The 23,443-nt window shown below is 52.6% G+C and overlaps 8 protein-coding genes across 8 annotated transcripts; 4 read left to right on the top strand and 4 right to left on the bottom strand.

The window, feature by feature from the left end:
- Positions 1-654: 654 nt before the first annotated feature.
- Positions 655-1,598, bottom strand: KVR01_001062 (uncharacterized protein; the record flags this gene model as incomplete). Its single annotated transcript, XM_044783042.1, has 3 exons — positions 655-991; positions 1,054-1,115; positions 1,221-1,598. 3 exons carry the CDS (start codon positions 1,596-1,598, stop codon positions 655-657), a joined length of 777 nt encoding a protein of 258 aa, XP_044651011.1.
- Positions 1,599-2,102: 504 nt separating this feature from the next.
- KVR01_000959 (uncharacterized protein) lies at positions 2,103-3,545 on the top strand (the record flags this gene model as incomplete). The annotated part of the gene is made up of 4 exons (XM_044791534.1): positions 2,103-2,427; positions 2,498-2,937; positions 2,996-3,165; positions 3,236-3,545. 4 exons carry the CDS (start codon positions 2,103-2,105, stop codon positions 3,543-3,545), a joined length of 1,245 nt encoding a protein of 414 aa, XP_044650908.1.
- A 568-nt stretch (positions 3,546-4,113) lies between these two features.
- On the bottom strand, positions 4,114-6,653 carry KVR01_001066 (uncharacterized protein; the record flags this gene model as incomplete). Its single annotated transcript, XM_044790541.1, has 4 exons — positions 4,114-5,347; positions 5,402-5,823; positions 5,883-6,088; positions 6,302-6,653. 4 exons carry the CDS (start codon positions 6,651-6,653, stop codon positions 4,114-4,116), a joined length of 2,214 nt encoding a protein of 737 aa, XP_044651015.1.
- A 714-nt stretch (positions 6,654-7,367) lies between these two features.
- On the top strand, positions 7,368-9,027 carry KVR01_000714 (uncharacterized protein; the record flags this gene model as incomplete). Its single annotated transcript, XM_044791197.1, has 6 exons — positions 7,368-7,784; positions 7,853-8,319; positions 8,378-8,438; positions 8,513-8,693; positions 8,750-8,828; positions 8,898-9,027. The coding sequence occupies 6 exons, from the start codon at positions 7,368-7,370 to the stop codon at positions 9,025-9,027; spliced, it is 1,335 nt and encodes a 444-aa protein (XP_044650663.1).
- A 2,403-nt stretch (positions 9,028-11,430) lies between these two features.
- KVR01_000566 (uncharacterized protein) lies at positions 11,431-13,281 on the top strand (the record flags this gene model as incomplete). Its single annotated transcript, XM_044791061.1, has 1 exon — positions 11,431-13,281. One exon carries the CDS (start codon positions 11,431-11,433, stop codon positions 13,279-13,281), a length of 1,851 nt encoding a protein of 616 aa, XP_044650515.1.
- On the bottom strand, positions 13,225-16,773 carry KVR01_000320 (uncharacterized protein). Its single transcript, XM_044790844.1, has 7 exons — positions 16,313-16,773; positions 14,744-16,231; positions 14,653-14,670; positions 14,518-14,584; positions 13,950-14,417; positions 13,807-13,844; positions 13,225-13,742 (listed from the first exon to the last, which is right to left on the bottom strand). Exons 1-7 carry the CDS (start codon positions 16,625-16,627, stop codon positions 13,329-13,331), a joined length of 2,808 nt encoding a protein of 935 aa, XP_044650269.1. The 5' UTR covers positions 16,628-16,773; the 3' UTR covers positions 13,225-13,328.
- Positions 16,774-17,195: 422 nt separating this feature from the next.
- On the top strand, positions 17,196-20,012 carry KVR01_000328 (uncharacterized protein; the record flags this gene model as incomplete). Its single annotated transcript, XM_044788668.1, has 2 exons — positions 17,196-17,527; positions 17,604-20,012. Exon 2 carries the CDS (start codon positions 17,619-17,621, stop codon positions 20,010-20,012), a length of 2,394 nt encoding a protein of 797 aa, XP_044650277.1. The 5' UTR covers positions 17,196-17,527; positions 17,604-17,618.
- A 592-nt stretch (positions 20,013-20,604) lies between these two features.
- KVR01_000659 (uncharacterized protein) lies at positions 20,605-22,501 on the bottom strand (the record flags this gene model as incomplete). Its single annotated transcript, XM_044786394.1, has 1 exon — positions 20,605-22,501. Exon 1 carries the CDS (start codon positions 22,315-22,317, stop codon positions 20,605-20,607), a length of 1,713 nt encoding a protein of 570 aa, XP_044650608.1. The 5' UTR covers positions 22,318-22,501.
- Positions 22,502-23,443: the final 942 nt, after the last annotated feature.

Genomic DNA, 23,443 nt, shown 5'->3' with positions numbered 1-23,443 from the left:
GCTCTCCAAAATCTCACCACCAACTGACATAAATCCCATGGTGCTACCACCAGATTAAACGGATTGGTGCCAAAAAGATCAGAGCCAAAAGGAATGAGACGAGACTGTTGATGGTGATCAAGGTACTCATTCCACAATTGGTATTTAAACCAAGTGCTAGAATGTATACATCTACCCAGTCACTTGCCAATAGTTATGTAATCGGGGCACCTACCCTAAGGCAGGAATGGTATTGTAAGATTTGCTGCAAGTGAGTAGATACCACTAATATTTGAGGAAGCTCTCCAAGCAGTATATAAGCTAAGCAGGACTCTTCAAAATGTTTGCATATCATGCCATAAGAGAATCATGTGGCATAGAGATGGTCTTATTCTCTTTGATGAAGGGCCATATGCTCTCGTGAGGGATTTGTAATCACGCCATGCGCTCGCTGCCTGCGAGTCCAGTGCGGGTATCTCCAATGTTCTCAATGCTTTTCCGGTGAGGACAAGTGACCAAAACACTGACACACCGTAAATATGAACATCAGCATATTCACTCACCCAGTGAGAGGGTTACGAATGACAGCTTAGGGATCATATAGGGCAATTACAAGACAAGCAGGTGGAAACCTTTCGATATTTCAACTATGACCAATATCACGAATATCTTCAGTTACTCGTAGCTAATGACACCATCGATAGTTCCAGCGTGCAAGCCGCCGGTGATCTGAATGTCAGCCGCCGTCGTATGCCTACTCGCATCGCTCAACAGGTAAACCACCGCTCCGGTGAGATCGTTCTGAGTGCTCAGTCTCTGTAGCGGAGGAGCCAGCCACATTTGATCTCCTTCCCTCTTGCTCTTCATCTCGCGCACATTTCTCGTCATATCACTGTCCACGAACCCCGGGGAGATGGTGTTCACCCGGATGTTGTGTGGCGCGAGTTCAACAGCCAGCGCTCTAGATAGCATCAGAATGCCACCCTTGCTTGCATTATATGCTGCCATGCGACTGGTAACCTGTAAGCGCGTGTCATACCTTCCAGATATGGACGAAATGATAATTATACTTACTAGCCGGGCAGCGCTATGTGGCTTGATTGCGACGCAATTAGTACGATGCTGCCTCCTTTCCCCTGTGACAAGAACTGCTTCGTAGCCAATTGAGCCGCGAAGAAGGTTCCCCTGACCTGGGTTTGGGTTAGCGGAATTTCAATCAAGAGAGTCAAGCAGATACCAACATTGATCTCTTGTATTCTGGTGAATTCCTCCCACGTCTGGTCAATGAACGGCTTGTCAATGGCAATGCCTGCCGCAGGCACCAATCCATCCAGCGAGCCCAGCTTGTGGACAGCTTTGGCGAACGCAGCGTTCAGGCTCTCCTGTTTTGTGACGTCCGTCTGGATGTAAATTGTCTTTGAGCCAAACTTCTGACTGAGGCTGTCCCATTCCTTTTCGTCGACGGGCTTGTCTTGGATGTCCATGACAGCCACATTTCCACCCAACTCACAGATGGCTCGCGTTACTGCGAATCCAATCCCCTGCGCGCCGCCTGTCACAGCGTAATTGCGCCCGCGCAGCTCGAACATGGGGCGAACATCTTGCAGTGGTTCAGACATATTTTCCACAACTTTCTATTCAGTGGCTGCTGAGAACTTGTGAATCCGGAGCCTTCAAGTGTGTGTATTGAGATGGTGCCAACATTGAAATGCTCTTCAATGAGTGTATGATCAACAAGTACTTCAACTCTCAGGGTAGCCTTGAAAGGAGGGGGAAGAACCTTTGACCTAGTGCCGGGCATGGGCCCCGGCGGCTAACGCACCCGTAGCTCAAACTTAATTCAGGATGGGACGCTTGACAACTTACCGCCCACGCCAACGCCGGAAATGGTGAAGATCTTGGCCTCAATGCGCCAGGCGACTGCCCATCATAGATAAGCGGAGGCCCATAGCCGACGCTATCATTCAAGGCCGAGTCAGCACGTGCAGGGGCGGAGTCTTCAAGAAATACAAAACACCAAAGCTGAACCCATGTCAGAATCAACGACGGGGAAGGATACCTCTTCATCAGTCCTATCAGAGTATCCACAATAATTGAGACTGAATAGTCGACACGGCTCCACCATGTTCAACGACATCAGCAAACCCGCTCCTCCACTTCCGAGCCCGGAGCTCTCGGAAGTCATGCCGGGCGTGTCCCTCCTCCGGCCTCTGAGTCGCCTTGGCACTGGTCCGGGGATCATCGTCCTCACGCACAACTACGAAGACTCACTGGCGATCAACGAGGGTGTGCCATCCCCGCTGGTCAAGTGGGCAGAGGAAGGATACACAGTCGTTGAGATTCAGACTAGAGCACTTCGCACCGGTGCGGGGCATATCATCAAGGCTGCCATTGAGGCTCTGAGAGACTGTGATAAATGTGAGCCGAAGGACAAAGTTGGGCTAGTTGGTCAGTATTGCCCCTTTCAGTCGGTATCGTTAATGTAGACATTGTTCGCCGGTCTGACTAGCATGAAAAGCCTACGAGCCCGGCTCGTGGATTGTCACGGCATCAACGATTTCAAAATACCCCAGCATAGTTGCGGCTGCAGTGTATGCAGACGTACCTGATGAGGCTTCCTCAGAGTCTCTTCCCAATGTCTCGATCCCAGTAGTATACCATCTGGCTGGCAAAGCGCCGGCTGTAAGGCCGAAGTTAGATGCGTCATCGAAGCGATACATCTACCCGACCGCCAGCTCCTACAAATTTGCTACACCTTTCCAAGCCTCTTTCCATTATAACACTGAAAACCTTTCTCATACACGAAACCTTACCTTCTTGAAGGAGAGGATGGGCGGTCCATATTTTGACCTGGAGACTATCTGGGAAGAGCATACCTATTATGAGTTTGCGGACCGGTCCGTTGAACATACGATGAGCACTATGGTCCAAGAGCCATATGTGAACCATGTACCGACTGTGAGTAATTATCTCATCGGAGGACCTCGATCAGAATGAACTGACCGCGGTGCATTAGATGACGGGCGGTATCGGTCGAAAAGCTCTCTCACATTTCTACCGGCACAACTTCATCTTCAACAACTCCGCAGATACCGAGTTGGAACTCATCAGTCGGACCACAGGCATTGACCGCATCATCGATGAGTTCATTTTCAAATTCACTCACGATCAACTGATCGACTGGATGTGTGTTTATCTGCTTCGATTCGCTCCTTGCTCTACTTGAGAACTGAGTCCTCAACTGACATCTCGGCAGACTCCCTGGTGTGCCTCCCACGCACAAGAAAGTTGAGATCCCTTTCACAGCCGTCGTAAACATACGCGGTGATCGGCTATACCACGAGCACATAGCTTGGGACCAGAGCAGTGTGTTGCGCCAGCTTGGACTACTGCCCGAATACCTTCCATTCCCATATCCTCTACCTGAGGGATCGGGTGCAGATGCGGGTAATAAAAAGATTGAGTACCGGCTACCAGTGGCGGGAATAGAGACCGCTCATAAGATGAGGGATAGGAATGCGGGTTCGTCGAATGAAATGTTCAAGTTCGAGATTCGCGAGGCATAATGGTCTTGGATTTAGTCATATATGTACGAGATAGCAGAATGGACAATATTACAGAATTATCTTTCATCACACAATCAGTAGGTAGCTGTTAAATGAGAAATCAAAATCCAGCCTTGGGTACCTAGGTACCTAGGTACGGCATCTGTATGGCTTTGAGCTTTTATTACTGTATGAATGCCCCGTGTATGAATTTGGACGTATGCGGAAAGAAGCGAAACCAAACAACATCTGTACGTAGCTCTTTGAAGGTGTTATGCATGCCGTAGGTCAGGCACTAATTTCAGTAACTAGTCTTTTGATTTATTCAAACGGTTATAAAATTCCAGCAGCGACCTCTACATAAAGCTTCCCCAATGCTATAGGTTCTCGATAATTATGAATTTGATTTTGCGTTAGGAGAGTACGACTTGAAGTCATGCACTATATTCATGCAGCGTTCTTACAGGATTGGGTAAAGACAGCGCCATTTTCTCTTGTAATCGAATACCGGATCAGATATTGTCCGGTGATCTCTCAAATTCATTTTGTACATTACACGTTTCATAAGCCAACTAATTAGCCAAATAATTCATGCGGCATTATTTTCCGGGGCCCCAACTGGCTGTAAAGGATCGTCAAAACTCATTGTATACCCATCCCAAAGAATCCGCAACATGAGCTCATTGTCTGCAGGGGATGGCCACTGGTCTGGGAACAAGTCAGACATGTTCATTGAGCTGAGGCTGTCACTCCCATCCCAGGCACTGGCAGGATTCTCGTCCATATTAAAGTCTGGCGTAGGGAGCTGCGACAGACCCGAACTTGCGCCGAAGGGGGGTTGTGGGCGATCCTGCCCTGTATCAACAACAATAGCGTTGCTATCGTTGCAAGTGGCTGAGGCTCCACTGTCATGTATCGATGCACTCACACCAGACGCAAAATCATAAGACAGTATCTGCTCAACGAAAGGGACTCCTGAGCCGTTCCTTTCTCGTCGCCTCTGTCGCTTATAGTTGTCGATGGCGTCGGAAAATGCGGAGAGGATTTTATGATACTGTCGCGCCTGCGGGCTCAGCCGCCCGATGATGAAGAGAACGTGTTGGGACCCGAGGAACGCCTCTCGGGCCTCGGTATCAGACGACTCGTCCGCTAAAAGAGCAAACCCCAACGCAAGGCCGGCTGCGAACACCCATGCTTTGATAATGCACATATTGCCCAGGAAGACACCAGCGTCGATGGCTTCCTTGCACATCTGGGCCATGTAGATTGCAGCTCCGATACAGGAGCGAGCGAGGTCTTCCACGGCACCAGCTTCATTGATCCATCTTCTCGCATTTTGAGGCTGGCCCTCTTTTGTTCTTGGCGAATTGCCATGCAACTGTGGCATGATATGTTGGATCAGAAATTGCCGCGTGACAAGGATAATACCAAAGTAATATGTTCCCGCAACATGAACGTTGGCAATCATCTTCTCTCGATATCCAGGTTCATTCAGTAAAGATTGGTCTCCTCTCTTGGGTCGTTGGCGGAGGGAAACGGGTAGTGCCTGGCTCCACTCTTGCAGAAGCTGAAGGAAATGCTGGGCGGAGGAAGAGTGCAGTACTCCGTCATCCGCAAACTTGCCAACCACCGTCTCAAGAATTGAACACGATTCGTAGGTGGCTCTGAGTGCCAGGGCTCTATGAGGCGTGGTGTTGGGTTCCTGCTGCACGAAATCACCGGTAGTAACGTCTCCAAACCTCAGCGACGAGGCGCTACCTCGTCTTCCCAGAATTGAAGAGCAGATTATGTCGAAGACTCTAATACTCTTGGCCACCCTCAATCTGTTGTTTGCTAAACTTTAGAAAAGTCCCAGAGCTTTAACGGAAAACACTCACCTGGAATTCTGTTCATCCTTCGAGATGTGCTTGTGTTTTGCCGCGGCATGAAGCCCAAGTATATCTGCAGATTTCGCTGCAACACCCAGGTACATAAATGCCGAATTTCGGCGACAGGCTCCTAGCATATAGAACGCGAGCAGAAGAAATGCCCTGGCCAGATTTATGGTAGGATCTTCGAGCATTTTCTCGAAGGCCATTTTCCTCCCCTGGCTGAAATATTTAGAGGCAAGGCCGAGGTCATCCCGCGAGCCCCCTCTGACCTGATATCCGATAGCGAGCATAAGGTACAACGAACCGAGAGCTGCCTGATCAACTCGTCGTGCATTTTGCGGTCTGTTGTTGTTGTTTTGTTGTTTCGAGGCCAGGGATATAAGGTCGGTGATCTCATCCTCAGTGTACAGGTCTAGGAACCCGCTTGACTGTATACACATGCGGTCTCAGCATCATGCAATGGGTCACGTGGGTGACTTTGACTTACAGCATCTAGGAAACACTGAACGATATCTTTCTTTTCGTTCTCACTCAGGCTATCATAGAAGATCCCACCATCGACATCCGATCCAGTCATCTCAAACCAATTATGGCTATGTTGCCGATCGGTGAACCCGGATGGCCCAACATAATGTTTCAGTGTCTTTTGCAAGAAGCGCAAGAATGAAAGTGCTGCCGTATTACCGACGAAGACTAGTCACATCAGCAAAGTCAACTTGTAATACATCTGACAGGGCCCACTTCTTTTCGCAAGCACGACAATCAGAAGCAGCAGGGTGGATTGTAATTTCAGACCCAGGAAGTTCTTGGTACCTTTGTCACCACTCGAGCTAGACAGCATCAGCGGCCGCTGCTGATCTGTTCTTTCAACCGAATTCCTCGAGTCCGGAACGTAGTCGGTCTCACTGTCTGCGTCCTCATCTACTACTTCGTCCCCCTCTGCGTCTTGTGACGTAACAGATCGGTCGCCAAAATCAGGTCCTGAACCCTGAGATGGCCCGGCGATCGCGGAACCGAAGTCCACCGTGGCGACATCATGGGCAACAGCAATTGAGTTTGCCTGGGATGTTTTGGATCCAGAGCGGTGACTGCGCCTGTCCCTAGCCGTCGGCGTGAACGTGCACGTGTCCTGGGTTCCCTTCTTGACACATAACCGACAAGGCTGATTGGCATCACACCTCTTTTTCGAAGCCTTACAGGCGTCACACGCTTTGGCAGAGCGCTGCCTGTCCTGCGGCTTCACCTTTGGTCGCGGCATGGCTAGATTCGACGCCCAACCGGCGATGCGGTCGCTGCGAGCGGCGGAACGGGGATCGCGGAGGTTTGCCCGGGCAGAGGACCCACAGGCGAAACAGACCAAAGCGAAATCCGGACTGGAGTAGTCTTTTTCGGGACGTGTCTCGTACGATATACGGTATGAGAAGGGTGCTTACCGCAGCGGAGCTGTGGGTTGCCTTCCCTCCAATACACGGCGGTTGATAATAGCGCTGAAATGAAGTGGAACGCGGGTCTTGAGGACGTGGGGGAGGACGACACTCGGAGCGGGTGTGGGAAGAGATAAGCTCTCCCGTTGCCGACTCATGCGGCAACTCGCCTTCTCCGACACTAATTGGCGTAGCGGCCTTGTGCCTGGTTACTCGGTACATTACCCGCAGTACTGAAACTCTACAGCGGTAGAGCGGTTCTTGGGTGACATGGGTCTGATCGCGGCTACCAGGGCGGAGGCGTTGATCGATGAACCACGATCATCCGAAAGACAGTAGCATCAATATGCCGCTATCCGCATCGAAAGGGTTGGAGGATTTTCGAAGCCATTATAATGGAATCCAAGATCATCACGATAGTCTTCATTATACCACTGACTGACACTGTCAACCTTGAGCAAGACCAAATACTACGAGTTTTGCAACACTACACCTCCTCACAAGCACCTTCTCACCTTTTTAATTCCAGAAAGTCATTTACGACGACCATGGGGTCTCACACTGACTCAAGCCCTGGGTGGCGTCACCTCAATGTGGGTGTCATCGGCGGCGGTATTGGCGGCATGTGTGTTGCCATTGCCCTTCGACGAGCTGGCCACAGTGTAACCATCTACGAGCGAAATGATTTCGCTGGAGAAGTCGGTGCATCAGTTTCCTGTGCTGCCAATGGTGCCCGTTGGCTGCACGAGTGGGGCGTCGACGTCGAGCAGGGCGACCCCGTTATACTGAAGAAACTCATCAACAGGGACTGGAAAACGGGCGAGCCGGTCAGCGTCTTCAGCCTGGATGACTACAAGGAGAAATGGGGATACGAATATTATATGTTCCATCGCCAATACATGCACAAGATGTTGATGAACTGTGCCTTGCAAGAGGAGGGAGAGGGAGAGCCAGCCAAGTTAATGGTGAACCACAAAGCAAGTCAACTCAACGATTTTGTGATAACGAGGCTCCGGCTAACTTCAACGCGCAGTGTGAAGATATTGACCTCAAATCCGGCGCCGTTACCTTCGCAAATGGCCACGCAGCTCAACATGACCTCATCATTGGCGCCGACGGAATAGGCTCGGTGGTGCGGAAGCTCATCGGCCTGACCCCAGACAAAAAGCCCGCGGACTCTTCATGTCTGCATGCAAATGTGCTGACAGAAGATGCCGTTCGTCTAGGCCTCGTCGACTATTCCAAGGATGCGGCTTTGGAGTACTGGGGCGGCCAAGAGGGCAAGTGGGACAAGATTGTGCTCAGTCCATGCAACGGCGGCAAGCTGCTGTCGTATTACTGCTTCTTCCCACGAGAGGCCGGCGACTACACGAGTCAAAGCTGGGGTGGCGAGGATAGGCCCGTCGAAGAACTGCTGGCTCCATACCCACATCTGGATAAGCAAGTGCGGGATCACCTCGCCATTGGCGCTGAAATCCAGCCTTGGCGGCTGTGGGTACAGTAAGCATCCCATCTCTGAAGATGCTTGAGGTCGACATGCTAATTCCTCGACTTTCAGTCAGCCATATCCGTACCTCGTGAAGGACTCAACATGCTTGCTCGGCGATGCAGGCCACCCAGTACGTTCAACCAGAGACATCAAAACTTTCCTGGGCTTTGAGCTGACTTCCATGTCAAGATGTTTCCTCACCAGAGCCAAGGAGCCTGCATGGCTATTGAAGATGCAGCTGCGATAGGCATCCTGTTCAGCAAGCCATACTTCAGCGGCGACGTCACTGAGGCCCTCGATGTGTACGAGAAGATCCGGCTGCCGCGAGCTACCAAGGTCCAGGCCTCTGCAGCAAAAGCGGCGACTAACATCAACGAAAGGATCGGTGCGTGAAAGGCTTATCAGAAAATATTGCTCCCTTGTACTGACAAGATCTGCCAGGTTTCTCCAGTAACACCAACTTCAAGGGATACAAGGTTGCAGATGAGAAAGCAAAACTGACAATCGAAGAGATGAATGCGTAAGTTCTAGGTGTAACGCCGGAGCAATATTGACTTTGTAAGAAACTCTTGCTGACTTGTAGTTGCAGCTACGATATGTACAAGGACGTCGAACAGAGACTGGCCGAAAGAAGGCACAAAGAGTATACTGACAACTACATCAAGGGGCTTCCAGTCGGTTTGGAGATGTCAAATGGTGTGGTGGTTGGGAAAGCCTGAGACGTCACTTGGTCTGCGACAGTCTGTGGGAGCTGCATGACCCAGACCCAATAGCTTTATGTATTCGTAGTTTTCTACTGCAGCTGCCACCTCCAGAGACCAAGTTCCGTGGTAGCTTGGCCTCTCATAATTTCACTTATCTAGACCTAGTCTTGGCTTTTGTACCGTACTTGTTGCATCGTGGGACATGTAATATCAAGGTACTCGTGCTTGGTGCCGTTGACATTGCACAGATCAGGCGGGGACAGAACAAAACGCCTGTAACATGCATGTTATTCATATGGGGCATATGCAAGCCCCAGGAGCTAAATCTAACTCAGCCTGACCAGGTATGCTAACATTTGGACTCCAACCAGGGTCGGGCATCAGCCTACACTTGGTGATGGCGTTGTCACGACCTTGCGCAATACCTGCTGCTGTTGAGAATGCGCCAGCACTTCGTGTAAAATTGGCTCTTCGAACGTTCACTCTAGTCAGGAGGTTCTTCAGAGCTACGGGCAGGAATTCCTACGCCACATCTGTAAGACGGCATCTAGGTATGACCCGAAGAAGGTGTTTCGGAACCTATGTCCTGGAAGCTTCAAGCTGCCAACTATGGGAAGGGGCTAGGATCGGCGGAGGAAGTCAGTTCATCCCACTGCAAACAATGCTACTACATCAGCCTATGTACCCAGGACATGGTAGCGTCAAAGATCTTCAGACTGATGCTCCGCTACAAGAGGAAGATATTGGACGGGAAGTACAGTGGAATCATACTTGTATATAAGGCGATCCGAAATTTACCCAGACAGCCAGAGACAATATCAAGAATGACATTGACATAGTCGAAGTCAGGTCCAACCGCCATTTAGAGCTATTGACGATGGAATACTACCTAGGTAGCTACCCTGGCTACTCCCCACCCCCTCACATATGTTTAAAAATTCGCCTCGATCTCTCGTTGATTCGATTGAGGATGGTAAGGTCAAAGCGATGTTTTTCCCAAATTAAATGTATTCCCTTTCCATTCTCCTTGGTGTTTTTGTTAGGGGTATTTGGTGCCATGGGATCGGAATTCCCGGGTGATCGTGGCCTTCGGGAGTGATCACGGAGTCTGCCCCGGCGGACTTGCCGGAACCGAATAACTAGGTATTATGCCAGGCCGGTGGCATCTTCTCCATTTCCAAGAACGAGATCTTCTGCGACTAAGAACAGCTTCAACGCGATGATAAAATTCCGCGTGAGACCTTAGTGTAGTCACTGGCGATGTGCTCTCTGAGAAGTAGCTATTGAATAACAACGCGGATCGATGCCCCGCACTTTCAAGGTTCTTTAACGTGAGGCCAGCGAGATTGACGAGGGTCTACGCGTTCTGTAAGTTTTCTGCAGGGCGGTGGATGGCACGCCGGAATGCCAGCATACTTTAGTACTCGGATAAGCCATCGGTTTATCTCTATCAACCTAGGACTGTAGACGGTAGCTTCGCCGTTAAACGCTCCGAGTTGGCAAAGGCTTGCACCTCGGAACCCTCATAGAACCCGTCTCGGCCCCGAGACCCAATGATCCATGGCCCGGTCCCTGTAAGTAATCCAGGACGGAACGCAACCTAGAACCATGTAAAGTGTGGATCTCAAATTCTGTACCGCCGCATGACTGCCCCGCAGATTCTCCATGAAGTTGGAGTGATTGTGGGGAGATCTGGGGAAGTGACGCTATCCCATAGCATCTACCCTGATCACTCACAACAGTAGATCGCACCTGAGCAGTACACTAGAGACTGGGGCTCTCCTAACGAACGCAATCATTCGAAAAAGCCCTTCAAGAAGAATCCTCCATACAGCCAACATCAAGCCTCCGGTCTATACGACTGTAGCATGTGATCAATCACATGCAAAGTAGCACTCGCTACAACATTGCAGTTATTCCGACTCGATGAACTGGTGTTCATCCATGAGATGCCAAGTCCCTCTCCGCTGGGAGTCCGCTTCTCCACATTCTGCTCGGTACCATGACCGTTGAAGGGCCCAAGGAAAGTGCCGCGGCCGAACCATGCAAATTAACTAGACTAGTGTAAAAGCAGGCCAAATTGCCCGAGGAACAGCCGTCAGGTACGCGGGGAAGCACGTATTCGTACTAGCAGGGCTTGTCAATAGCCCTATTATCCTTGGAGACATTCGCCCTCGGTGGGTCGAGAGCATGACTGCGTCGTCGTGAGCACTCAGGAAATTACGATCATGGGATAATCTAGGCAAACTTGGCCAGGGTACTAGTCTCGCAGCAAGAAAACGAGGACCTATATCATGAGCAAGATGACTAGATGTCATGAAGCTTACAAGAAACTATCCTTAGTCTTGTGTCTGTCTCCTTTCTGGGTCATCCTTTGGGTAGGACTTTGACCTCTCCTGTCATAGTCATCACAAAATGATGTTGGACCTCCTCCTCCTCCTAAGCGTGGCTGGTAGCACGTTTGCTCAACAAGTCTACGTCCCAGTGAACGGCACTGTGCCCCGTCCTCAATGTAGCTCGTCCTCGGATTCCGCGCTTTACGCGACTGCCAGCCCAACATACGCGTTCTCAACATTCTCTTTCACGCAGACAGAGACCGTCCGGACAGCGACGTCGTTAGTGCCATCTGCAACTACCGCTACATATGCCCCTCCCTACGAGTCACTCAGCCATCTGTTGCCCAACCTATCGACGACAACATGGGGCAACTGGTACCCCGATGCCACGGCCTCTCCAACAGATACTGAGGACCCCTACGGACAGGCAGCATGGTCAGCCCTATGGGAGCGTGCCGCACTACCCAATTTCACGACGAGGGGAATATACTCGACTACAGTTTCACCAACTCCGGTTCCTACGAGCGAGTTGGTCTTCCCACCTCCGGATTATTTTACGCCGCAGGACTGTTACACCTTCCCCAAGGGCTTCAAGTTAGGAGTTGCAGGCTCCGCTGCACAGATCGAGGGAGCGGTTGCTGATGAGGGACGAAGCCCGGGGATCCTGGAGCTCATCTCGCCTACGACGCCCAACTATGTGGCCAATGAGAACTATTATCTCTACAAGCAAGATATCGAGCGGCTGGCCTCCATAGGAGTGCAATATTACTCCTTCTCCATCTCTTGGGGCCGAATCATGCCCTTCTCCCTCGAGGGATCTCCCGTCAACCAGCAAGGTCTCGACCACTACGATGACCTGATCAATTTTGTCTTGGAGAAGGGCATGCAGCCCTTGGTGACCTTGATCCATTTTGACACCCCTCTCACCTTCCTGGGAGATCCATCCCAACTTGGCGGCTCATTCGGTTTACCGGGGGCCTACGACAACGCCACGTTTGAAGATGCATTCGTCCATTATGGCAAAGTCGTCATGATGCACTACGCCGACCGGGTCCCGGTATGGTATACCTACAACGAGCCACTGCTATCGAGTACCAGCGGCAAGAGCTTTGATACTGTGATCAAGTCCCACGCGCGCCTGGCACACTTTTACCGCGAGGAGCTGAACGGCACCGGCCAGATTGCGCTCAAGTTCAACAACAACTTCGGCGTGCCTCGAGACCCCTTGAACGAGGACGATTTGAACGCCGCATACCACTTCAACGACTTGCAGATTGCGACCTACGGAAACCCGCTCTTCCTGGGCAAGGACTATCCAGAGGCCTTCAAGATGACGTTCCCGGATTACGTGCCTCTCACGCAGGAAGACCTGGAGTACATCAACGGCACAGCCGATTTCGTAGGAATCGACCCGTACACCGCGACGGTCGTCTCGCCTCCCAGCTACGGCATCGAGGCATGCGCTGGGAACCGCTCGGACCCCCTGTTCCCGCTCTGCGTCAACCAGTCGACCCAGACAACGACGGGCTGGAACATCGGCTACCGCTCCCAGTCGTACGTGTACATCACGCCAAAGTATCTCCGGACGTACCTCAACTGGCTGTGGAACACCTTCCGCTACCCCATCGTCCTCACCGAGTTCGGCTTCCCCGAGTTCGGCGAGTCTTCCAAGGAGGACCTCTCGGACCAGCTCTTCGACTCGGCTCGCAGCAACTACTACACCAGCTATATGAGCGAGGTGCTCAAGTCTATCTGGGAGGACGGCGTAAATGTGGCTGGTGCTTTTGCTTGGAGCTTCATGGACAACTGGGAGTTTGGCAGCTTTGACCAGCAGTTTGGAATCCAGACCGTCAACAGGACGACGCAGGAGCGGAGGTTCAAGAAGAGCTTCTTTGATTTGGTGGACTTTGTTGCTACTAGAATGCAAGATTGAAGGCACGTAGTCTTGACAATACCAGTAATTCATATCTTTTCCGATTCTCAGATCATCAAAATAGTCTTCCTCGTCCGCGACTTTGGCTGTCTTGTCTCCAGATACTGAGCGCCAAGAAACTCGAAAGGAAGTGATCCTTCGACCTGCAGGTGGGCTGGTGCTCGACTGTGGGGCGTGTCGTCCGTATGGAGATAACAATCACCAATAACCTCATAGCTGTCAGACTTCAGAGATTGCACCCACTCCGGGTATTTCGTGTCCTGAGGTGCGATTTCTGGTGTTTTCGGTCGAAGCACAAAGTGCGCACGGCCGCTAGGGAGGATGTGTATCGTGTCTCCCTTCTGCATGGATGCAGGCCCAAGGCCCATGGAATTGTTCTGGGTCATAAAGAATACGCGGCCATCCGTCGCAACCTGTATATCTTCGAAGAATGGGCTGGGGGGTCGAGGTAATGCAAAGCTCTGTAGCATGTCAGCCCACATCCCGAGGTCTTTAGCCGACAAGGGCGCAAGATTTATGACCTACTATAGTGTCCAGGAACTTCTGCGCTTGCACACGTTTCTCTTTGTGCATGGTTGCGTCAGTGATTGTTAGAACTCGCCCGACCGACTAAAATGTGTGCATCACCTGGGCGGTTTGGCGGTGGGGTAGTTCCCATCAAGACTAACCTCTGTCGACCACCTTCAGACACTGCCCTAGCCACTCCTCAAGAGGTCCAAGAGATCTCCCATCTGCCTCTGAATAAGAATCCCCACACCGACACATGCCGCCGATTAGAGTTTTGATGAACTGGCGTGTGGGTATACGAATCAGCCGGGACTCTGTCGATTCAATGTGTCGGTCAATGAGCGCTGCACGCAAAGAGTGGAACCAAGAGATGAGAGTGTGTAAGCCAGAGTCGGTGTCCGCCCAGCCCAAATGTCTTGGACCACAGAAGGTAACAGTGTCTACTTCAATTGATTGCAGTGCCATGACACGCTCGGGAGTCACCGCATTCGTACACGGCTTAAGTCCATTGTCCAAGTCGAGTGGCTTGGCTTGCTTGGATTGATACTCCGTCAACCAGGACGCCGTGCCTAAGAAAGAGCACGATGCTTGGAAAAGCTTTTCTGGGGCTATGATGCCCTCAACACCCTCTGTCACGTATTAGCGACAATATGTTGAGAAGCCCATGCCACCCGCCGGAAAGGTTTTGCATGGCGTAACTGGCGAGTACAAACACAGCATTTCACTCACTACATAAGGATGGAAGTTGCTGACTTCGGCTAATGACTGCGTCAATAGCCAAGCTGATTTCCATTCCCTTGATTATTGACTGTTAGTAGATCTGTATAGCGGCATTTATTGACGCAGAATGCCAGTTTATCTTACCAAAATGGTTGTCGGTCCCTTTAACCAAGCGTGTGAGCGGAACTGCGTTTTCTTCGTGTGCTTAATCCAAGTGCGGTCACCTGATGCTTACCAAAATGATGGACTCAAGGTCGTCTATGGCACCCTGAGCGTTGTGCTTTGCTACTTCTAAGGCTTCATCCTCCGTTGCAGGACCAAGCTCTCCTAGACTTTCGCGCATTTTGGCGTTCCCAGGCGGTTCATCAATTAGGGTAAGGTCGGGTCTCATGTAGGCGACAACTCTGGGCGCTTCCAGGTATCTTATCCACCGCTGTAGCAGTTTGGCTCCGCAGCGGGGATAGATCTGATGTTGCTCACACCATTTCAAGTGCGTCAGCGTTGAGTCTGGTGTGACCTTATTTTCGCTGTCCCAGGTGAGGTGATCCAGGCCTATATCTTTCAGTTCATCTGGGTCAATCCTGAACGACTGTAGTGATGCGACCCGCCGTCTGAGTAGGATGAGGTAATTATCAATGAACGGACTCAATGACGCTGGTAGCATCCCAGCTTTAATCTCCAAACTGCACATAAGCAGCTCCATTTGGTCCTCGACTGCGTACCAGTAATCCCTCTCGCTCTCGATGATCTGAAGGGTCCACCCACAGTTCACGCTGTAGCTCTTATAAAGGTCCATGCGACCTTTGTCTCCGGTATCGACAGCAGTGCTCCAGTCTGGAATCCACGAGGGGAGTCCTTTGTTGAATTTTCGCTTCTGATCGCCTGCCCAGCAGGCCAGAGACCGCCCCTTTCCGATGAGAGCCAACGCTGTGGCTCTGTAAGTTTGGAGGACGTCACGTGTGTAATCAAGCCGTATGTACTGCTGGTCCTCCTCCACGAGATTAAGGAGAGCATAAATCTTATCGCGGTCGTCGCTGGCCTGACGGTCTGAGAACTCCTGGAGAAGCCGTACAAGATCCGACCCACCCTCGGCGTGCCACCTCCTTCGAGTCTGATCTAGGCCGATGACCTGTTTGGCGAACTGTGCGAAGACTTTGATATTCGCTGGCTCGACTCCGGCACTTCTTGCCAGCTGTTTCGTCTTCGGTATGGACCAAACTTCCGCAGCTGCGACAAGGGATTGCCAGGATGATGTGATTGTGCCATACTGGACAGTGACGGCGGTAGCCACGGCGAGTTCCTGAACAACCCATATCCGACTCCACCACGGAGAAACGACGAACCCTCGAAGACACTCAAACACTTCAAGCCTTGTGTGTTCTTTCATTTTCATGAGCTCCAAAAGCCCTGTCTCAACGCTCTCCTGATTTGGGAACAGCAATATCAAACCCATCGCGCAGGTGGCAGCGGTCAGAGTCGATGCAACTTTCCATGTCCCGGTGGATTGACATGTTTCCAACATCTCAGTCAACAACGGACGGTCCGATTCATGACCAAACAAGTTGACTTTTGGAGATGGAGGCGGCTCCCTCAACTGGGACTGGCTGACCCTGTGGGAGCGTCCATCACCCATAAACACAACGACCGCCTCGGCGTGCTTGTATATCAGATGCATGATTCCAACTTGGAATCTTCGCTCCGTGTGATCTTCCTGGTTGATGCACTAATCCAACATTAGCGGGAATGGCTGGCTGGATTTCACGGGCCGACAAGGCGAAAGAGTCAAGATGGGATGGATCCTCACCAATGAGTCCACCCATAAAGGTGTATCCTTGTCGACATTCCTCAGGTGTCGCAGCGCGCAAGCTAGATTCAAGGTAATCTGGATCGGTAATCCGTCCAGTTGAATGGTTTCCTTGACCTTGGCCGAGCCCCAAACGTATGACAAAGCTTTGTATCGTCTTCTTTCGGAAGAGTCGTCGCCAACTTTGCATCCCTCAAGCCTGCACCGAAGTGGGTCACGCCACTGGCCAGGCTCGACGTGAACGATGCGAAAGTATTTGGAGTCGTGTAGATGTGATTTATACAGGGTATCTGTCCAATACGTGGAGAACGACATGTCTGAGGACCTGGGTCCCGAAGTGGTTCGTGAAATATTTAACAGGAGATCAGCAGCATAGGTATGTTGTTCTTGAGTTATGTTGGGACATTTGAACAGCCCGTTCGACGCAGAAATAAGCAGCCAGCACACTTAGTGAATTGCCAACAGTCTGGCTGCATGTACGGTGGGGAGGCCTCTTTTCGACAGCCAATGGTATAGCCCCCCGCGCGGTGGAACAGTATTATCATGCTGAACGGTATGCGGAGGCGCAGACCTTTTTCTACTTTTCGCGCGAACACTTTGGAGTGCCACGACATGCGTCTAGGGGGACACCACCAACTTTGAAAACCTGCAGTCCCAAGGCAGCAATGCCATCTTTATTGGCCAAATGGATCGGCCGGGCAGCCACAGCCTACTCAAGAGATTACTGTCCTCAATATGTTTCCGTGACCTAAGAGAGCTTGATATATGTTCACATCCCCAGACGCCGTGTGATATAATTTGAGCCGTCTGCTGAACTTAAATGGCAAGACGCGAACCCCTGTCCGGGATCTGCAGCTCATTTATCTCCCCTGCACTCAGAAAAGCCAAACTACCTGCCAGATCCGGGGGCTACGCGGGGTAGATGCCATAGCCATTTGTCGACGTAACCATGGATCAGGGAGCCGCGATAATGCGGAGATCAGGCGGGACGAACGGTAGCAGCAATGGTGTTCGTCCTGCGGGTACGATCGCGTTGTTAACAAGTGTGCTTTGAGCTTCGAGCTGAGCTGGCCCAAAACCGTAGTCATATGGCATATGTTGCAGCTACTAGTACATCAAGTTCTTAGGTATTCACCACAAACCAGTCTTGAACGTAGCAGATCGGCCAACATCTGCTACCGCGAGGGGCGCCGACTTGACCCCTCCTACTAGTAGGTGAGCTGCAAACCTTCGGTGTCCGGTCACTGCTCTACATCTTTGCATCACCGTCAAGTGCTCATCATCTATGCAGATGTAAGTATTCAGCATGGCTCGTCTGCTGTCCGTAAATCTTGCCATCCTAGCCCTCCAAGCTCTGGCACAAAACAACACAAATACCACCGCGGACCCACTGGAATTCGTCGACCCGCTCATAGGCTCCACAAACGGCGGCAATGTCTTCGCGGGCGCCTCCCTCCCGTACGGCCTCGCCAAGGCCGTAGCCAACGTCGACGGCCAGAACACGGGCGGCTTCGCCACGGACGGCAGCAACGTCACGGGGTTCAGCTCGGTACACGACTCCGGGACCGGCGGGAACCCCAGCCTGGGCAACTTCCCGCTGTTCCCGCAGGTGTGCCCGGACGACGCGGACGTCAACAGCTGCAGCTTCCGCATCGGTGACCGGAAGCTGCCGTACGCCACTGACAGCGTGGTCGCCCGGCCTGGGTACTTCAGCGTGCGGCTGCAGTCTGGTATCGGCGCTGAGATGACGGTTGCGGAGCGGACGGCGTTGTACCGATTTGACTTCTCAGGTGCTTCGGGAGGTGGCGGGAATTCTCCGCACCCGTTGGTGTTGCTGGACTTGACGGACCTATGGCAGAGCCGCCAGAATGCATCGATTAGTGTTGACCCGGACACCGGACGCATGACTGGTAATGGTACCTTCCTGCCGAGCTTCGGGGCAGGATCATATGTCATGCACTTTTGTGTGGACTTCTTTGGGGGCGACATCTATGAGAACGGCGTGTGGGTGAACAACCGGGCAGGGACTGAGCCCAAGGACTTATTTGTGACCAGAGGCTTCAACCTATTCTTCCTCGAGGCGGGAGGCTTTGCCAGGTTTTCCGGTCTAACAGACAACACCGTGACAGCTAGGATGGGTATCAGTTTCATCAGCTCAGAGCAGGCCTGCAGCACCGCCGAGTCGGAGATTCCTGACCCCATCCAAGACTTCGACACGCTCGTCGGCAATGCCCAGGACTCGTGGAGGCGGAAGCTGAGTCCGGTGTCAATAGATGCGGGAGGCGCGAGCACGGATCTCCAGACCAGCTTCTGGAGCGGAATATACAGGGCCATGATGTCGCCGCAGAATTACACGGGCGAGAACCCGTACTGGGACAGCGGGATTCCGTACTTTGACTCGTACTACTGCATCTGGGACTCGTTCCGCGTACAGCACCCACTTCTGACCATTATCGACCCGGTCGCTCAGACGCAGATGGTTAACTCGCTCCTCGATACCTACCGCAACGAGGGGTGGCTGCCCGACTGCCATATGTCGCTGTGCAACGGCTGGACACAAGGCGGGTCCAACGCGGACGTCGTACTGGCCGATGCCTACGTCAAGAACCTGTCGTCCACTATCGACTGGGAGCTTGCCCTCGAAGCTGTCACCAAGGATGCTGAGGAAGAGCCGCTCGAATGGTCCAAACAAGGGCGAGGCGGTCTCGCAAGCTGGAAGAGCCTAGGTTACATTCCCTACCTGGACTTTGACCCCAATGGCTTTGGAACCAACTCGCGGAGCATCTCGCGCACGCTCGAGTACTCATACAACGACTTCAACCTCGCCACGATCGCGCAGGGGCTGGGGAGGTCAGACCTTTACACCAAGTACCTCGCGCGGAGCGGCAACTGGCAGGCCCTGTGGCGCGAGGACCAGACCTCCCTGATCAACGGCAACGACACGGGCTTCCAGGGTTTTTTCCAGCCCAAGTACCTGAACGGGACGTGGGGATATCAAGACCCCATCGCCTGCTCCACGCTGGCAGGCTTCTGCTCCCTGACGACCAACCCGTCCGAGACGTTCGAGGCCAGCATCTGGCAGTACCAGTTCCTGGTCCCGCAGGATGTCGCGGGGCTGATATCACTCATGGGCGGCGACGACGCCTTCGTGGACCGGCTGTCGTACTTCCACGGCTCCGCACTCGCAGACATCTCCAACGAGCCCGTCTTCTCGACCGTGTGGCTGTACCACTACGCAGGACGCCCCGGGCTGTCCGCGGAGCGGATCCACGGGTACATCCCGGGCTCCTTCACGGCGGAGCCCGCGGGCCTGCCCGGCAACGACGACTCGGGCGCCATGGGCAGCTTCCTCTTCTTCAGCATGCTGGGCCTGTTCCCCGTCGCGGGCCAGGACGTCTACATCATCTCGGCGCCCTTCTTCCGCTCCGTGAGCGTCACGCACCCGACCACGGGCAAGACGGCCACCGTGAGGGTTGTCGACGGGTGGGATCCCGGCTACGGCAGCATATACATCCAGAGCGTCACCGTCAACGGCGAGCCGTGGTCCCGGAGCTGGATCGGCCACCGGGTGTTTACTGAAGGGTGGACGGTTGAGGTGAGCCTCGGGGCCAGCGAGTCGCCCACCTGGGGGCGCGCCCTCGAGGACCGGCCGCCGAGCTATGGGGCCTCATCTCCGGATTCGGTGCTCGTGGGTATCTAAGTTTAGCTGGTTTCAGGAGGGATGGGTGAGCGGGAATGATCAGAATACCATTCTTCGGGCTCCTTTCGTGCTCGCGGCTCGGGAAATGTGCCCGGTCAGCGCTAAGTTGACCGGCAATTATGTGCGGGATGACTAGGTAAGCTTATACACGTTGGTCTCAACGATCATCTGCTGTGCTACTAGCCAACTGCCGGCAGTCTCGGTCCCGAAAGACTTCGAGTGGCACCTTCATGGTACTTCATTGTCCATTTAGAATCAGTGAATATACCGACTGTGTACCCTAAATTCTTTTTCTGGCACAACAGACGAGTTCCTGAATACACAAGAGAGAACAACAGGCGGGCTTCGGCGCGCCCCTGAGGGCCGCATCGCCGCGCAACAGCTCATTTGTGCTCACTCTTGCGGGCGTCATGGTTACTGCTGCCGTTGTGGAATCATTGCACACTTTGTACTGCCAAGGTACGTTCTATCGTTCCCATGCTGGGAACGTTAGGGGTGAAGCACGAGCACACTCGCCACTCTCAAGCCAGGTAACAACTCTCAACGATGGTCAATTTGCCAAGTTTAGTAGATCATCAGGCCACAGGTAGAATTAAGGGACTAGATCGGTATAATTGTACCAGTCTATAGCCGCGTAGGACGACACAGGCGTTTGCCTCCTACAAACACCCGTACCGAGCGCGTGAATCCACTCACGTGAGAATGTTTTCACTGTGCTCAGGCGTTCTGCTACCAGGCTGGAGATCATCTCGTCCTCAACATCCCAGTGTATCAGGAAGCGGTGCTCGTGAGGTTCGTCAAAGACCCCGTGGTAGACGGATGCCTCGCAGAACCCGTGCCCGATGACGAGACCGCCCTCGTCCCCAATGGCAGTCCCCGGCGCATCGAAGGGCACCATCCTGACCAGCACCGGGCTCGAGAACATGCGGAGGCTCTCGGAAAAGACGGCAAAGTCGCCGGGTCTCGCCCATGGGGGCAGGTGGATCTTCCAGCCGTTCAGCCTTGACGCGGTCCAGGTCGTGCACCCGGGGCCGTCGGACAGAGAGCCGGGCTGGATGACGTAGCCGGGCCCGGTGATGACCATCGCCGTCGATGAGACTCTCGGCTTCGACTCTGGGGTCGAGGGGGGCCCGTGACGTGCTGCGACTGCCTCAACGACACCGTCCGACTCGAGGTTGAGCCCCAGGTTCCGCCATGTGAACTTGGACACTGCCGTCAAGGAGCTGATCATTCTGTGCCTCCTCAGTCTCGATATTGCCAGCACGAAGTCCAAAGCAACCTCGAAATCCGTTTTGGTGTAGTCGGGTTTGACTGGCCTAACGGGCCCCCAGTCCAACAACGAGACTATGCCGTATATCTTGTCCTTGTTATCGGCGCACCGCAGTCCGCTCGCGGTGTCCAACAGCGATGATATCCTGCGCTCGGTTGGGTCTTCTGACAGAACATGGAGAGCTATCAGTAGTCCTTTCTTCATTGCCAGGGCACCTTCTCTATCCCTTGCCAGGTCGTGACTCTTAGGTATCGCGTGGGGGTCCGCGGGTTGCCACATTCGTACTGCCAGAAGGGGTGACTCCCGGGGCCCCTCAACCAGGAGCCTTCTGCAAAAGGTCAACGCCAAGGACGTGACGTTGCGCACGACTTCTTTTGTTGCCATGTCTGGCCCGCACAAGAAAGTGACCTGTTTGGCGTGCTGTTGTTCCTGCAAGACCCACATGCGCGTGAAATATGGACGTTGGGTGAAGCTGATAGCAGCCCACAGGAGTCTGCGGACCATAGCCACTTCCCCGGCCAGGTAAATCACCATGCGGCGTCTCGCCTCTGAACTTACTCGGGCCATCAAGATTTGTTGTGCCTTCTGGAAGAGAAAATGACTGTCGTCCATGTGGTCGCCCACGCTTGCCAGGACGTGGGCAGCCTGTTGGTAGATCTTGCCCATTATCGAAACCTGTGTGCTTTTTTCTTCGAAGTTTTCCTGGTCGATGCATATAGAGTCGACCCAATAGTAGCGGCCTATTTTACACCAGCGGGCTTGCTTCAACACAAATTCGCAGTTTTTACGGATTGTGAAGGGCTTCTCGTCGATGAGGATTGTCGCATTGGACCCTGCGTCTCCCCAGGTATAAGAGATTGCATGATATGGTGGTGCGTCGGTGATCCGCCATGTTGTTAACTTGCATCGGATTTTGATGTCCTCGGTACAGTTGCTCTCGAGGACTTCGAGGAGCCTAATGTACTTTGCTGTTTGTGGAAGAAGTTCGTGCTTGAATATGCCGGGGGGTTCAGCGGGTGAGGCGTCGCTCTTCATTCTTGGGCTGCGGTGAAGTAGCTCATGGGGAAGCTCAGAGATTCGAGGAGGTTGTTAATTTTGGCTAAGGGCTGCTACGAGTAGTAAAGACCCTGTTGATATTCCCAGCAGAGCACCAGAAGCGTTTGATGCACGCCAACACCTACAATGGCAACAAAAGCGGGGGGTGGGGGCAGCATGTCAGAATATTGCTCTGGATGTCCTGTGACATGAGGTCTCCAACATGAATGCAAACAGGGCAGGGATTAATGGATGAAGATAGCACTAACCCCATCCATATCCTGATGGCTGCCAAGGCATCCTGTGGCTGAGAGCACTGATTCTTAGTGGCTGTTCTCCATGTGCAGAGCTGACCACCAACGCGAGTGAACTATCTGGGCAACGGCAGGATAGCACCATGCTAGGAAGATCGTGTATTTTGAAGCGACACCTTGAGCATACCCTATGGTATACCGACGGGCTGTCCTCTTAGGGGATCATCAAAAGGTGTTGAATATCTCTCAGCCGATCTCCTTATGGTACGAAAATGAATAATGCTTTGCACAGGGAATCGTCGGATTCGTTGGCTACCACACCGACCACACACACCGCAACAAACCTTCCGACCATTATGTAGCGCTAAAGACCCTGTTGTCTTCACTCGGGTATAGCATCATGCATTCTAGTCCCAGTTAGAGTCTATCATCAATAAACCAAAGAATGTCAACCTCCATACAAAAAGCGCCATCAAACTATCTGTTATACCCCTCAGTCTGTTCCAACCACTTTATGTCAAATTCGATAGCAATATTCCTCAAGTCTGGTAGCAGTAAATACCCAGACTACAACCACCAAGTAAACATACTACTCCATTTCATGCTCGCCCATAGTTCATCTGTTAATAGAAAACAACTCATGATTATTATCGCAGTCTAGTAAGATACACGAATCAAGAAGTGTCTAGAGTTTCACGAGGTCCTTCCGTCATCTCTTTCCTCCGTTGTAGCAGGTGTGAGTAGGTATCTAATCTCCCATACAATGGTAAACGCCGGTTGTTTTACGTATTTGCCAGACACTTGATCGGTAGCAGCCATCTGTCAGACGAGACATAACAACTGGCAGCGCTGCAGTGTCCAAGTAATTGCTT

The sequence above is a fragment of the Diaporthe batatas genome (assembly GCF_019321695.1).
Source record: "Diaporthe batatas strain CRI 302-4 chromosome Unknown Contig00001, whole genome shotgun sequence".
Classification (NCBI taxonomy): domain Eukaryota; kingdom Fungi; phylum Ascomycota; class Sordariomycetes; order Diaporthales; family Diaporthaceae; genus Diaporthe; species Diaporthe batatas.
Note: the sequence above shows the minus strand (reverse complement) of the source record. Positions and strands in the feature narration are given on the sequence as shown.

Bases quoted from the DNA above. Each gene is read 5' to 3' on its own strand.
- KVR01_000320 (XM_044790844.1), bottom strand. From the start codon at position 16,627: ATGTCGTTCTCCACGTATTGGACAGATACCCTGTATAAATCACATCTA. The intron at 14,418-14,517 runs GTGAGTGAAATG...AATACGTGACAG, and splicing joins GCAACTTCCATCCTTATGTA to AGGGTGTTGAGGGCATCATA. The intron at 13,845-13,949 runs GTTAGTCTTGAT...CCATGCACAAAG, and splicing joins TCTGAAGGTGGTCGACAGAG to AGAAACGTGTGCAAGCGCAG.